Here is a 14,830-nt window from a genome sequence, read left to right on the forward strand (position 1 = left end):
CACAAGACAACAAACTCAACAAACATACAACCCATGAGATAGCTCCTATTTCTTCAAATATCCAATTTTAGACTGATCAATAGTCCCAAAATATGTCCAAGCTTCTATTGCTGACCCTCAGCCTCTTACACGCAATCCCACGAGGTAGTCTACCCCGCAACATTGGAGATGCCTCGCAGTCCGCCATGTGCCACTACGGCCAACCACAAGCCCCCTCCTCACAAAAGTCTTACCTGTTTCGGGCAAGTATCATGTCTGCCTTGGCCCACCAGCTCAGCCCATGAAACACTGTTTCGCCCGCAAAGGGATCCGACAATCTGGAGCCATCTTAAGGCAGACATATCTCTCCAATCTCTCAACATTAGTCTCTTTAGTGTCAATGCTATCTCTCCGTATTCGTGCGGCCAAACAATCTGCCTGGCGAATCACCTTGGCGAGCATGGGTACAGCCATGTGGTCCGTTCGATATGACAGGCGGGTCGTAACATGGGGTTAGCTTACAATCGGTCAGACTCATACAATCCTTCTGTAGGACCCAAGATTGGCGTTCACTGGGAACATGTTACTTATTAAAATGCTAGCTTTCGCTGTCTAGTCAGCTTATACTCAGCATCTCAACTCTTTCTTCTAATCTCATTGAGACTGAGATCTAGCATCCGTTTGACACGGTAGTAATAGCCCATCATGGTTGTACGTACCATTAAGTCTTCCAAGGACTACCGTCTACTGACAATATGCAGAGAGTACCCATCTTTCGCAGTCTCATCACTGGCTCTAAGAGCACCAATGATGAGAAGCCCCAAGAAACTTCCGAAAAGGAACAGGTTCAACCCATCGGGACCATCTCAGATAAAGATGCGATTCTTCGTCTAGAGCCTGTACCAAATAGAAAAGGTCTCTTGATCAAGATCGAACCACCAAAAGAACCATCCGTCAAGATACCCCATGTCCCTTGCGATATCGTCCTTGTCATTGATGTCTCTGGATCCATGGTATCTGCAGCGCCTGTCCCTGGAGAAAGCGACGAGAGCAATGGTTTATCTGTTCTTGACCTCACAAAGCATGCTGCGCTTACTATTATTGAGTCAATGAACGAGAACGATCGTCTTGGTATTGTCACCTTTGCCTCCAAGGCCAAGGTTCTTCAACCTCTTATCCCTATGAACAAAGAGAACAAAGCTCGGTCGCTAAAGAATGTCAAGAGCATGAAACCTCTTGACGCCACCAATCTCTGGCAGGGTTTGCTTGACGGTATCAAGTTGTTCAACACTGGAGAGTCATCTACCAACGTCCCTGCCATCATGATTCTCACCGACGGAATGCCAAACCACATGTAAGTCCCCCTTCATCTCCCCTCAATCGCCCCTACTCACCTTGACCAGGAACCCTGCAGCAGGCTTCGTCCCCAAGATCCGCGCGATGGGACCCCTCCCAGCCTCAATCCACACGTTCGGCTTCGGTTACAGTCTCCGCTCCGGCCTTCTCAAGTCCATCGCCGAGATTGGCGGCGGCAACTACGCCTTTATCCCTGATGCCGGTATGATCGGTACAGTATTCGTCCACGCTGTCGCAAACCTCCAGAGCACATTCGCAACTCGCGCTGTTCTCAAGCTCTCATACACCAGGCCCTTGGAGTTATACGAGACAACTGGGCCGTCCGTGGACCAGATCGTCCCTGTGTTTGCCGATGACTCGGAAGATAGCCAGGTTGAGCTTACGATAAACCTGGGGAATCTGCAGTTTGGACAGTCTCGCGATATTTTTCTTAGCACTAATGGTCTCAAGGAACTTGAGTTCCTGAATGAAGAGAATCCAACTCGCGCTCTTGTCGATGCGCATTTGACATACGTCAAGCCTGGGGATTGTCTCAAGAGTCGCAAGGTCCTTGAGTCAATGCTGTCAAAAGACGCTGATTTCATCCCCATGGCAAGTAACCAGCGAAGTATTCTGGAGTACAGCGACCTACCTGCCTCTGAGATCGCATACCATGAGTCGAGGTCTCTAATCTGTAACTTCATCTCGACCATGTTTCCTATTGGGGTAGATGGTGAGCACGGTATCACACGGGGTATGAAGAATAAGCGCGAAGACCTCCGAACTTGGATCGATACCCTTCCCGCCAAGAACTTTGACGACGTGAAGAACCAATCTCTCATGAAAGATGTATCAGCCGATGAACCCCAAGGTCAAGTTTCCATGGCTATCGAAAGTAAAGAATACTTCAACAGATGGGGATGTCATTTCCTCCCATCTCTCCTCAACGCCCATACCCGCCAAGTCTGCAACTCTTTCAAAGACCCCGGCCCTCTTCAATACAGCACTGAAAGCCCTCTATTCATCTCCTGCCGCGACGCACTTGACCAAATCTTCGATAATCTCCCCGCCCCCGAACCTTCACGACACGTGCACGCTAGAGGCGGTCGTTCACGAGGTTCATCCACAGGCATCAGCATGAGTTCCTACCGCAACTCGAGCGGCGTCTGCTTCGCAGGCTCCACAGTCGTCGCACTCGCTTCTGGACGAACGGTGCAGATCCGAAAACTTCGCCGCGGCATGAAAGTCCGTACACCTCGTGGTTCGCGCCGTGTTGCCATGGTTCTCAAAACCCCCGTCGAGAGCGAGATCCTGTGTCGCGTGGGCAAAGTTCTCGTCACACCGTGGCATCCTGTGTCTTCCGACGGAAAACGCTGGGGCTTTCCCGCCAACGAAGCTGATGGCGTTGTGATGTATACTGGATGTATTTACTCTGTTCTTCTGGAGCGCGATGCTAGTTCTTTTGCGCATGCTATTCGCGTTGGAGATATGTGGGGTGTAACTCTGGGACACGGATTGACGACGGGATCTGATGTTCGCGCTCATACGTTCTTTGGGGACTATAACGCTGTTGGTAAGGGTTTGTTGAGTCTTCCACGCCGTGCACACGGGATCATCATCGGTGGTGGTGTGGAGAGGGACGAGGAAACTGGTCTGGTCACCAGCTTCAGACAGCCCAACAAGTAAACGATAATCAGTATTCGTAAAGCATCAATAGAGACAATCACTTTTCTCACGATCAAACTGCTCATATGTTTCCCACCATTTTTATATGTTATTCACAATCTATGCCATGCCCAATCCCTTTTATCCCAACCTTTTATCCCAAACACACGAACTCCCTAACTCCCTAACTCCTAGGCCCCTAAACTCCTAGAACTCCCAAAATCCACTCCATGAACTCCTCAAATAGTACAAATTCTCGGCTTCTTTCTCTCATTCTCCCCGTCCAAATCATCTTCACTCCTTCTCTTCAGTGTCTCCAGCGCTCTACATGCAGCGATCTGAAGATACCCAATTGGTGAAGGGGCATGAAGAAACGCCTGCTCTGCCGGTTCCTCCACCCCCTTCGGTCTCTTCCTCTCAATCTCCCCATACAAATCCTCTTCACTCTTCCTCTTCAAGCTCTGCTTTGCATTAGGCGCAATGGTTTGAAGATCCTCCACTGGTGAAGGGACATGGAGAAACTCCTGCTCTGCCGGTTTCTCCGTTCCAGTGAAGCTATAATCATTCCATGGAGCCTCGTGCTGATCGCTAAACAGGTTCCTAGGCATGACTTCCTTAGATATGGGTTGAGTTTGCCACGGGGGAATGGCCTGTTCAGCCTCTCCCCTGCATGGAAGAGCTGTCGGACTTTTAGGCACGTCCCTAGGGCTCATGTAACTGTCCTTGGGAGGCATTATCCGCTGGACCACTCCCTCGCAAGGAAGAGTTTTCGGGCTCATAGGCGGTTCAATAATGGTAGTGCAGTTGTGCCAATCAATATCCTGCCATCCCATATCCGGTTCCTGACCATAAGGAATGACCCACGGAGGAATTTCTGGTCCCGAACTCGACGAGAGCGATGAATTGGGTTGCCCAGAAGGCTCAGCTTCAATCCGAGCCAGTCGTCGAGCCTTGTCATCAAACACGTCCGCCCATTGTCCAGGATAAGGCAGCACCTCAATCTTCTCCTGATCTTCAGGATCCCACGTAGCAGGGGGTTTAGAAGAATACGGCCTCGTGTTAGGTGGCGTAGGCGATGTCCAAAGAATGTCTTCCTTCGCAGGTTCAGGACGAGGAGCTCGGTACTGGGCGTAATAAGGATGCCATCGCAGAATATCATCCTGCCGGTCAAGATTATCGACCCAAGCAAACGGGATACAATTGAATTGCGGAAACCCTTTCTGTAGCGTATGACATTCCTGGAAGCAATCTCGCCAGGGATGGACGCGCAGGAGAGAAGCTGGGCAGACTTCCATACAGCCTACATTCGCCAGAATCTCCCACGCTTCCATCAATCCCACAAACTGATGATGAGCTTCACTCCACATCTCGTAGAGATCGCCATGTTCAATGAACATATCTGCCTCTTCCTCGGGACAGCCTGTCTGGTTGAGGAGGATATACTCAACAAGCTTCTCGGCGTCCTGCTCAAGCTCATACATCGCCGCGCCGGCTTCAAAGAACTGATACCGAATATCCTCCTCGTACGCGAAAACATCCGTGTTCATCTCGAGGATCGCCCAATCCTCAATGGGTTCCATTTGGTGTAGTACACCGGATTCGTACATGTAGTGAGGATGAATATTTATGTGGTAGGCCTGCCTTCCACGACATATATCCCGCGTATCTTTTGCATTGCAGAAGAAGATCTGCCCGGGTGAGCAGCAGTCGCCATGGTAAGGACATGTTGCGTCGCGAAATGGCCGGTGGTGCTCGCAGTTCCCAGGTGGTTCGAGCGGATGGTAGACTGTTTCGCCGGTAGTAGTGTTGATGATTGCTGGACGACGGGTCTCGCAGCGCGTGATGTGGATGACCTGTATGTAGCACATGGTGTTGGAGCGTGTATTAATATGTCAGTGAGTAACGTGTTGTGTAGCTTCGAGAGACTGATTGAAGCTGATAAAGTAAGAGAATGGCATGGTGAAGTGCTTTTAACGATTGGTACTGAGGTCTGTGGGCGAAATGATAGATCATGTTCTGCAGGTGTATTGTTGTTCAGGTGGTGAAGATAAAGCAATGGTCGGTTTTGCAGGGGGTGTCAAAGAAGTCGTTCATTGAAGAAAGGGACCTGTCTTTCAGGCCAGCGAACACTTCTCTGTAACAACACCTGAATGAGGCTTGTTCGCTTGTTCACTTACTCACTCAACAATGTTCACTTCTGATTCAAGTCAACTGTCTCTTTGACCAACATCGCCGACTCACTCAACTACCTCCTTGGAATAACCACCAACGGATCCTGTCCCTTCCTCAACGCCGTCATGAGCAACTGCATCCTCCCATCAACCCGTCTATCCAAAATCTCACAAGCCTTTTCCGGCGTCAATCCCTTATGCTCACACATTTCCTCCACCTTTCTCACAACCTTCTGTCTCACACCAACGTAATTACTCGCATACTTGCGCTCCTGCAACGTTCCCATTCGCCATCTCGTGCTGTACTTTTCTTCGAGTGATTGAATCGATGGATTTCCGTTGCTGCCGTGCTTCCACTCTTGCCATACTAATGCGACGGTCTTGGGCATGCGGTGGTATTTGAACTTGCGTCTGGGTGGACCGCTGGCGTACCGATATGCAACGGAGCGAGGGGCGGAGTATCGTGTTTTTGTTGTTTCGAGATCTTCGTCTGAGAGGGATGACCATGGTGTTGCTGGGGCATTTGGGATATCCTCCGTCTTATCGTCACTGTCATCGTCCACCTCTTGCTCCTCATCCTCCTCCTCCTCTTCAACCTCAGGATCAGGAGTGAAGTCAAGGTCCTTGTCCTCTCCACCGCTCAAGTCAGCCCCTGCATACGGAGAATTCCTCGTGTTGATGGCAGTCCACGATGAAGTATTGCGAAGTCGAACACTCCGTAGAGTTGCCTTTGTTTGTCGCTTGACCTCTCGATGTGGCCTCAAAGGGGGATTCTTGCGTTTTGGTGCTCGTCGTCCAGTGCTTCGTACAGGAGGTGCTTCCAGGTCTAGCGTTGATGGTGATTCATCAACGCTCACGTGTCGAATGACTTCCGCTGTTTCTTGAACCTCACCTTCATCATAAAAGACCATAGTCTCAGTAGTCGGTTGTTCCACGCTTTGTTGAACTGGCATGTAATTCTCCGCTACAAGCCCTCTGACCTCAGCAAGATGTTCTCCCCCAAATGCCTTTGCAATCTCCATTTCAGCACCTCCGCCAATTGCAAACTTCCTTTCCTTCACATCCCTCATAAACCCAACGAATCCATCCATGAGAACAACATGCATCTGCAGTCTCCTCTCCATCTCACCCATCTTCCTCATCATCTCCTCATTCTGACTCGCCAACTCCTCTGTTCTTTGTCTCTCAGCCTCCGACTCCGCCGCGTAATGCTCCTGCATATTCACAACAATCCTCGCAAGACTCATCGGAACTTTTTCCACCTCCCGATCAATTTCCTCCTCCCTGGCCAGTGGAGCCACAAATTCTAGTGATTTGCGCCGGGTTGGGAGTATCGTTTGACAAGGCTCCGAAGCTGACCTCCGGAGTGGGCCCTCGGAAGCGGAGCGGCTCGTGGCCGGCGTTTCATTCGGCGAGATGAGCATCATGAGCTGTTTCTTGCAGATCGGCGGCTCTGACATTATGAATCGGCTGTTAAAATTGCAGTATTCAGAAATTGGTCGGTCAATTGAGAGGCCCGGTCATTATATCATCATCAAGCTCTTGAACAACGCTCGGTCCAAGCTATTAACACCCGGAGAACAAAGAACAACGGGTCACGGACCTCACCAGGTTGAACATGTTTGCCTAAAAGTCAATCATTCTTGTCTTTAAACAATACTAACTATGCTTATGGTATAAATAGTAATAAATGCCGAAGTATCTGGTAAATAGTAACTCGCAGGTAAATAAAATAAATAAAGAATAAACTTCCCTCACCAGAATAGAAGCTTCATGCAACATCTCTTCATCTAGATCATACTTTCTTTCCTTCTTTCGCTCCGAATGCTATCAAATCATTATCTTCTTGTATCATGCAGGTGTCCTTCTGTAAAATTAACTCGATGTAAAAGCCAACGGGTATATAACGCCAACGATGCGATGCGATGTGATATGCGGGTGTAGGGGTGTTTCTTTGTTCGTGGTTGGGTTTGTTCAGATGTAGGCCGTAGGTTGAGCATCGACCTTTCTGCGGCGCCAGAATTTCCATCCCTTGCGTCGCCGCACAGACTTTCCTCCCGCCTTCTCAGCATGATCATCCTCAAGTTCAAGTCTATACCTTCTCACGCTGCCCGAATCATCATCGAACGAGACATGTTTATTCTCGCACGACACAAAACAATCCGGGACAAGATGTCTGAGCACCCAGCCTTTCACGCCGCGCGTCGCAGCGTCGATGGCAGCGTACTCAAGACGGCGGGTGCGGTCGCTGGTCCAGTAGTGTGTTGTCTGAGGCGGTGGTGAGGGAATGGGCGTGGGTTGAACGCGGCGGTCGGGAACGGTGTCGGCGAGCTGGATGGGATCTGGCGATGGGAAGTGGAAGAATGCGGCGGATTGCTTGGGTGGAGAAGTAGCTGTTGCGGTGCGTACGAGGTGGAGGGATTGGTTGGATGTGCGTGTTGGTTGAACGGGGTGAGTCTTTGCTGCTCGACGGAGTGAAGGGCGACGATCTCGGAAACGAGATCTGACTCCTGAGCCGTTGCTACTACCACTCCCACTACCATCCTTGGAAGAACCATTTGACGAGCGTCGGCCAACAAGAAGGTGAGCGTTGTTACTAGTAGACCCGCCGTGGGAAGTATTAGAAGTAGAGGTTCGTCGGGGCGTGTTTGACTCATAGCCCGAATCCTGTCGCTGCATCTTTGCTGTGCCAGGTCGACGCTCTCTCACCCAGTCCCTGCTACTCGGAGCTTCACACTGCTGGCGCTGAAGCTCATGTTGAAGATGCTCGAGGTGTTGAAGACTGGTTGTATCGTGGGTGACAGGTGGTCGAGGGGGAGACATGGGTTCAAACAACTCCGTGTCTGCGAAGCTATGGTATGTTGTACCTGAAGCTCGCGACTCAGACCTTTCCTCCATGATGGGCGAACATCCGACGATACCAGGCTGACCAGTCGAAGTATAAGGCAAGGTGAATGAAGGTGAGATTAGTGTGTTGTGTGTCGTTCCAGTAAAAGAAGGTAAATGGGTGTATGATGAGGTAGAGGGTATTCACAACAGCACCCGTTTACTAATAATCCCCCAAGAACGGCAGACACAATCTCCGACCCAGTCCAGCCAAGGTCCGTAGTCACCAACAAAAAAACGAGAGACAAAGTAATGAATATATAAAAAAGGAGAAAGGGGATAGGCTTTCCACTTCTATTCCGCGGTGAAGCGAAGCGAAGGCGAAAAAACCTGGTTGCGGGAGAAACAACAAGAACCAAAAGTTGCGGTCTGCCTTCTCTTGTTATTTAACTTAACCTGAGTTGAACCCCCCAGTCGAGAAAAAGTTCAGGGCCCTAGCAGGGGCTCTAAGCGGGATGCTGGGGACCAGGGGTGTTGGATTGGCCTCTGGGCGGTGAAAGGATATGCACGACGGTGGTGGTGTCATGTACCTAAGGAATAGCGTTGATGAATAGGACGAGTTGGTGTTTTGACAGTGGATAATGTTTTGTAATGGTGAGTGAGTGGGAAAGTCGGGAGTAAAAGCCGGGTAGTATTTGTGTTTTGGTGGGTTGGAGTGAGGTGAGGTTAATTATGAGTAACAATAAGCTTAAGCAGCTACACAGTGATTGTAGACAAACACAATATGAGTGTCTGTCTATTTGACTCTCAATCTGCTCTGCCTTACTCTATCACACGTCAACAATCCCGAATCGAATGGTATTGACGATCTCAAGCGGTGCGTTGTTTTAGTCAATTTCGGTCCTGTTTTTTCTCTCTTCAACAAGCCCATCCCGTTAGTCCAAACCGTCAACCGATCACCACAAGAAAAATATCACCTTACCCAAACTTTGGCAGGCCAGTGGAGCTCTTTTGTTACTCAATTGGTGGAGTTGCGGTATGACCCACGACGGCTTTGCGCGTTGACGATCGGCTGCGGGACCGGAAGAGAAAGGAAGTTATGGGGCTTTGCAGAAAGAGGTGGACCGAGAAAAAGCGAAAATGTGAAGTGCAGAGACGATGGGAAGATATTGAGGATGTTTCTATATGAAGGTATGGAATGTGAAGCAGGGAATCATATGACGTGGACGGCTTGTAGGACCAGTGTTGGATATTCATCTTCACATGCTCAGCTCTGCTTCATGAGAGTGAGAATGAGAGACATGGGCTTGTATCACTGTATCCCCCGACACAAAAGAGTCCGAGTGTCTGGGGGTGGTCCGGCATGATGCCCGCCTCTAGTGTCTGACTCCTCCTCGCCTCTGTATTTTTATCAGCTCAGGAACAGCACAAGTCGGCGGGTTACGGAACAAACATACCGAAACGCTTGAAGGAATAAGCAGTCTATCGATCACGTCTGCAGGGACTGACAATTTTTCCTCTACACCTCTTTTGACACAAACAAGTTAGAAGGGGTCTAGCAGGGTTGGTCCCACGTCACGCAGGCGAGCGACAGGGGTTAATTGGGACTTGGCTTTTGGGCGGCCCGCTCTCGCGTTGCTGCGCCTTTTTTCTGTCGGTCCGTCCGCTGGCGTTTACACTCTCTACGCCGTGCTCTGTTTCTCTGTAGGATTGCACAAGACTTGAAGCCTTGCCATCCATAGTAGCTGAATAATGTACTCACAAAGCCGACTGAGTGATATTCATGATCACAGTCTCAAGTTCAGTACGCTTCAAGGTATCCACGTGTCAAACATCAAGTGGGACACAAATACCGATGCATAACCCATCCATGCCTGCATACAATCGACCCGTCAATAGCTGAACCTGATATGCAAATCATCCAAGGTCTCATTTTCGTCCGTTCTTTTTCGCACTGATCAGCTTCGATCCAGAAGTCACAGACCAGTTTCACAGAGCGCCTAAAATCACTCAATCGCGGGGTGTGATCCCAGCGTCTGAAACACAGACCTCTCTTTGTACGCCGGGTCTTCCCGTGGCTACTAAGGTATTTTGACGCCGTCGCTGAAAATGGGGTTCAGTTACGAGAGGAATCGTGAATGGGGTAAAGGTCTTGGCGAGCGCTTGGAACCTGTTGATGGGGGATCCCCAGAAATAGAAGATGCATGACAACTCACTTTGTACCTGTGCCTGTGCCTGAATCATCGAGCACCTATCATCAGTGTATTTCGCAGCATGTGAAGATGGGATGAGCAGCCGAGGGTTTCATCCAGATCAGATTTCTGTGCATCTGATGCAATAAAACGACAACACTCTCTTTTTGCATGACCATTCCTCGTCGTGGTAGAGGTCTCGTGCTGCACATGATAACTTTGGGGGCTCTTGGGGTGCCACGCCCAGGAACGAAAAAAGAGACAGCCACCTACGAGCTGTGCCTCAAAAAGCTGCAAGTTAATCTCTAACCACCAACAAATCACTGCATGTTCCAAAACCCTTTCTTTTTATAAACGCCTATCTTTTCCTTATGCCCATTAAAGAGATGTTGTTTGAGACAGATGACGCGCCCGACATCGGAACCAATAGAGTCGTATCGATTGCGAAAATTGAACTTCACATGTTTTTTTTAACAATGTGACGCTGTTTATGCACCTTGACGATCGGTGGCTTGGTCATGTGCACAAGTGAAGCCGGTTACGGGTGGGTGATCAGCAGAGAGTGTTAAGAATGGCAGTGGTGATTGGGAATGTGGAAGAATGTTGATACGGGCTGAGACATTGGACGCCTTGCAGGTGATGAGTTGGATATTTTGTCGACGTCGGTCAATGCGATTTTGCTTGCGTGTTGCGTCATGACATTCGGTGAAGACCTCGGGAATACATTACGAATACAATGGGGATGGGACTGAGGATCAGGAATTCGTTAGTCTGGGCTTTCTGGGCATCTTGACCTTGAGCATGAAGGAGAGCCACCAGTCAGGACGGCGACATCGCGATACTTAGGGACTTCGAGGGGTCCTTGTGACTGGTCTCTCTCGGCTTGGTCAACGAATTCCCTTTCGTAAATGCTGCCCAATCATAAGATGCAGAAGCTCCAGACGTCCAATTAATGGAAACTGCCTTGACCGCATTGATGTTGTTCAGCATGCTGCTTAAGGTAGGCGAGGTAAAAGAGCTTGACACCTGGATCCTAAGCGACAAAAGATTAAGGTAAAGATCAGTACGAGCTTATAGGACTCTTTAATGAGTTGATTTTGGCATCCTATTTTATGGTCTAAAGTCTTCTTGCTTCCTGACGAGGACCGCACAATGGTCCCAAACAACTAAGATACTCGATCTACCTTGTTGGACGCCGTATACGAGCTATCCAATCGCCGACAAGATATTATTCGGAAAGCCTCACTCCTCACTTCGTAAACCCATCTTTCAAACCACAGTGGTATAGGGTAGTGCTCCCAAAATAGCATCATCACAAAGCTGAGATTAAGTTCAGCCATCTCAATGCTCAAGACCATTCTACCAATTGAGCACAGCCTACTTACTCCGTAGAATTAGCCGTCGTAAATGCCTTCCAGACCTTCAGTGGCTGCGCCCATTTGAGCAAGATTCCCTCGCATCTAGTGACACCTCCACCAATTACAACCCGGCCCATCCGGAGATTTCGCATCACGTAATCTAACCTTACCCTGCTGGCTAAGCTAGCTCTCATTCCAACACGAGGCATCTCACTTCTTCCTCTTCTTCATGTTATCGTAATGGATTTGTTAAGAAGACACGGCGGTCATGGACACGGTCACGAAGAGGAGGAGCATGGCCACGGTCATGGACATCAGAGTGAAGATTCAGTGAGACAGCACTTTCTCGCGTGTCTTTACTGGTATGTCTTGGCGATGGTGTTGATAATTGGTTCTGTCTCACGATTGATCTCTATTTTCATCGCTAAACAACGGTATGTTGACTCAAAATGACGAAGGGATAGGGCTGAGACATTCCAGGATAAAAAGAAGAGATGCTGGGGCCAGTTCAGATACGTCAATCTCGAGGGTAGAGAAGTTGGTAGATGCACCAAAGGCACTTGCATCAAGAGTATTTCGACTTCCAGTTTGGTCAGCGACTTTCCCAGTTCGCAAGACAATCGTCGTTGTCGCGTACACAGCGTTCGTGGCGGGCCTTGTAACATACAAGTCCATTCACCACGACGCCAATTTCCACGAGCGCATTGCGTTTCGCGCAGCCTGGATAACTGCAACACAGACTTCACTACCCTTCCTCCTAGCTGTGCGCGTCAATCCAATTGGTCTGTTACTGGGAACTTCGTACGAGAGGCTCAATTGGTTTCACCGATGGGCATCAAGGGTCTTCTTCGCAAGCGCAACCATACACGGCGGCTTCTTCGCATGGGAATGGCTAGCCGCCAGCTTCTTTTGGACCGAGATCAAGACCGTCAAGATGGTACTCCCAGGAATTGGAGCGTGGTTCATCCTAGCTTGGACGGTTGTGTCAACCCTACCCTTCTTCCGACGTATGAAGTACGAACTCTTCGTGGCACAGCATATCATCTCAGTCGTACTGCTTCTCGTCTTTTTGGTCCTTCACGTTCCAGACCACCATCTCTTCAGCATCTGGTGCGCCGTGGGCGTATTTACGTACGATGTAGTAACACGCTCGGCGAACCCGATCTGGCGGAATCTTCGGCTCCGGGTTTCGGCGAATCCATCTGTACGATATGCATACGACGCCAGTATTCAAGCAGTCGACGACGAACTAACGGTCATGACTATTCGAAACGTTGGATTTCTCTGGAAGCCTGGGCAGCATGTTCTGATTTGGTCGCCAACTTTTCGATGGGAGACACCGCATCCGTTTACGATTGCTAATATTCCGGATTCTGAAGGCAAGAGTCAGGATGTTCAGCTTACAGTCAAGACGAAGACCGGATTGACGAGGGATCTTAATGATTGGGCGAGAAGGACGGGATTAAGGGGTGATAATGGGAGTATGAGGGTTATGGTAACAGGACCTTTTGGCGCGGTGCCTAATTGGAAGCAGTATGAGAATGTTGTTCTTGTCGCTGCGTCGACGGGAGGATCGTTCACCACGCCTGTTCTCGAAGATTTGCTTTCGACACAATCGCCCGGGTGTGTTCGTAAGATCAACGCTTTGTATATTGTTCGTCGGAAGGCGCATGCGGAACCATATCTTCAGCGTGTATCGCGCGTGCTGTCGAGGGCGAAGGAGATGGGAATATCTGTGAATGTTCAAGTCGCCATTACGAAGGGCGCTGGTACTGTTTCCGATGCCGTCCTTCGTGATGACGCGAACGCAAGTCGTGAAAGATTGATCGAAGAGCCCACGAGAGGACCGAGTGTCGAACTGGAGCGCTTCTCAATAGACTCCAGTGCCTCGTCGGAGAGTGGAAGAGAAGAACAGTTGCTGAAGGAGGAGATGGACATGGACTTTGATGGGGCGCATGCCTCGGCTATCGAACATACAGACGGTCGACCCGAGATCGCGATGTTCATCAGAACGGCTGTTGGTAGTGTACCGGGTAATGTTGCTGTCGCTGTGTGTGGCGGTGATGCGATCGAGAAGGTTGTCAAGACGAGTGTTGCGTCGATGAGAAGGGAGAGGAGTAGGGATGGAGCAGGCGTTGGGGACATATACTTGCATGTTGAGCGATCTGATATTTAAGCGCAGGTATTAATGTTAATTTTGTAACAACGAATGATGCTTGACTCCTCGGTAGGCAAGAGGAGGCAAGAAAACTTAGGACCTCTCTTCTAAGTGATGACAAAACTTAGGTAAGTTTAGTATATCTTAGCATACCTTGATACCGGTTTATTTTAGGATCCTGATTTAATATAAGAAGTTTTCTTGCTCCCTGGGGCCAGGTTAACTTCAGTGGATGGTTCTCAACGCCCAGTAACCTGAATGTTAGCCATCGCTGAGTTTCAAAGTCTCAGAGTTCTATCCTCAGGCCTTCACGGCTGAACTCTGAAAGGAGCCAGTGGCAGCTCGACACCTTGTGTACAGCCGCGCGAACTGCGAGGGCATCGCAGCTGCCACTGCCAGAGCAGTGACAGAACAGCAAGCCGAATAATCATCACCCCCCTGAACAATACATCACCACAACAATACGGGATGAACTCAAACCTTTACTCCTCCACCCACACACGCACATCTCCTTGGGGTTTTATTCTTCACAAACCACCACAACATACAACCCTCATTAACACAAGAATACACTACACCGAGAACAAACAACCTTCGCTGTAACAGCTCGTCATCATGTCTACTCAGCACAACTACCTCGACGACGACGATGACTTCTCGGAGTTCTACAACAACCCCCTCTACAAGCGCGTCTCCGACCTGACCCCCCATGAGCGAAAGTATGCTTGCCCACCTCCTCCTCGTCCTTCACCCCTTCGAGACACTGCCCTCAAAGTCTCCTCCCGAAAGCCCTCCCCTCGCAAGGACGCCGCTGCTATCAAGGACTCTATCCGAAAGTACTCCTTCAAGAAGCCCCGACAGACCCCAGACAAGGAGTATGCCCCTGAGCCAGAGGAAGCTGACCCTGCACTCCACGACTCGCCCGCCAACCACGACTTCCAGCAAAACGTCGCTCGCGTCCTCGGCCCCGAGCACGTCGGCAAGTACGAGAACTGCGCTGACATGGCGAACAAGGCCAAGGAGGAGCTTGAGGACAAGCCTGAGGGAAGTCATCACCTCGGACGTCCCTGGAACAAGGAGGAGTTTGACAAGGCTGCGAGATTGACGCAGTAGGGAGTTGATTCAGCGACTGTCAAGGCGCTCATT

At 49.9% G+C, this 14,830-nt stretch overlaps 6 protein-coding genes across 6 annotated transcripts; 3 read left to right on the top strand and 3 right to left on the bottom strand.

Annotated features, from left to right (window-relative positions):
• Positions 1–547: 547 nt before the first annotated feature.
• On the top strand, positions 548–3,048 carry FOBCDRAFT_164061 (hint-domain-containing protein). The gene is made up of 3 exons (XM_031185769.3): positions 548–690; positions 741–1,333; positions 1,383–3,048. Exons 1-3 carry the CDS (start codon positions 685–687, stop codon positions 2,998–3,000), a joined length of 2,217 nt encoding a protein of 738 aa, XP_031036904.3. The 5' UTR covers positions 548–684; the 3' UTR covers positions 3,001–3,048.
• Positions 3,049–3,218: 170 nt separating this feature from the next.
• Positions 3,219–4,847, bottom strand: FOBCDRAFT_136572 (uncharacterized protein; the record flags this gene model as incomplete). The annotated part of the gene is made up of 1 exon (XM_031185767.2): positions 3,219–4,847. The coding sequence occupies one exon, from the start codon at positions 4,845–4,847 to the stop codon at positions 3,219–3,221; it is 1,629 nt and encodes a 542-aa protein (XP_031036902.2).
• Positions 4,848–5,224: 377 nt separating this feature from the next.
• On the bottom strand, positions 5,225–6,610 carry FOBCDRAFT_295256 (uncharacterized protein; the record flags this gene model as incomplete). Its single annotated transcript, XM_031185766.2, has 1 exon — positions 5,225–6,610. One exon carries the CDS (start codon positions 6,608–6,610, stop codon positions 5,225–5,227), a length of 1,386 nt encoding a protein of 461 aa, XP_031036901.2.
• A 381-nt stretch (positions 6,611–6,991) lies between these two features.
• Positions 6,992–8,237, bottom strand: FOBCDRAFT_44027 (uncharacterized protein). The gene has a single exon (XM_031185765.3). It carries the CDS (start codon positions 8,046–8,048, stop codon positions 7,125–7,127), a length of 924 nt encoding a protein of 307 aa, XP_031036900.2. The 5' UTR covers positions 8,049–8,237; the 3' UTR covers positions 6,992–7,124.
• A 3,494-nt stretch (positions 8,238–11,731) lies between these two features.
• Positions 11,732–13,745, top strand: FOBCDRAFT_226878 (uncharacterized protein). Its single transcript, XM_059609721.1, has one exon. The coding sequence runs from the start codon at positions 11,963–11,965 to the stop codon at positions 13,700–13,702; it is 1,740 nt and encodes a 579-aa protein (XP_059465193.1). The 5' UTR covers positions 11,732–11,962; the 3' UTR covers positions 13,703–13,745.
• A 554-nt stretch (positions 13,746–14,299) lies between these two features.
• On the top strand, positions 14,300–14,797 carry FOBCDRAFT_275974 (uncharacterized protein; the record flags this gene model as incomplete). Its single annotated transcript, XM_054705149.2, has 1 exon — positions 14,300–14,797. The coding sequence occupies one exon, from the start codon at positions 14,300–14,302 to the stop codon at positions 14,795–14,797; it is 498 nt and encodes a 165-aa protein (XP_054561124.2).
• Between the last annotated feature and the right edge of the window lie 33 nt (positions 14,798–14,830).

The sequence above is a fragment of the Fusarium oxysporum genome, chromosome VI (genome assembly GCF_013085055.1).
Source record: "Fusarium oxysporum Fo47 chromosome VI, complete sequence".
In the NCBI taxonomy this organism is placed as follows: Eukaryota; Fungi; Ascomycota; class Sordariomycetes; order Hypocreales; family Nectriaceae; genus Fusarium; species Fusarium oxysporum.

Coding starts and splice junctions, on each gene's coding strand:
- FOBCDRAFT_164061 (XM_031185769.3), top strand. Junction 1,334..1,382: donor GACGGAATGCCAAACCACAT/GTAAGTCCCCCT, acceptor CACCTTGACCAG/GAACCCTGCAGCAGGCTTCG.
- FOBCDRAFT_44027 (XM_031185765.3), bottom strand. CDS start 8,048: ATGGAGGAAAGGTCTGAGTCGCGAGCTTCAGGTACAACATACCATAGC.
- FOBCDRAFT_226878 (XM_059609721.1), top strand. CDS start 11,963: ATGTTGACTCAAAATGACGAAGGGATAGGGCTGAGACATTCCAGGATA.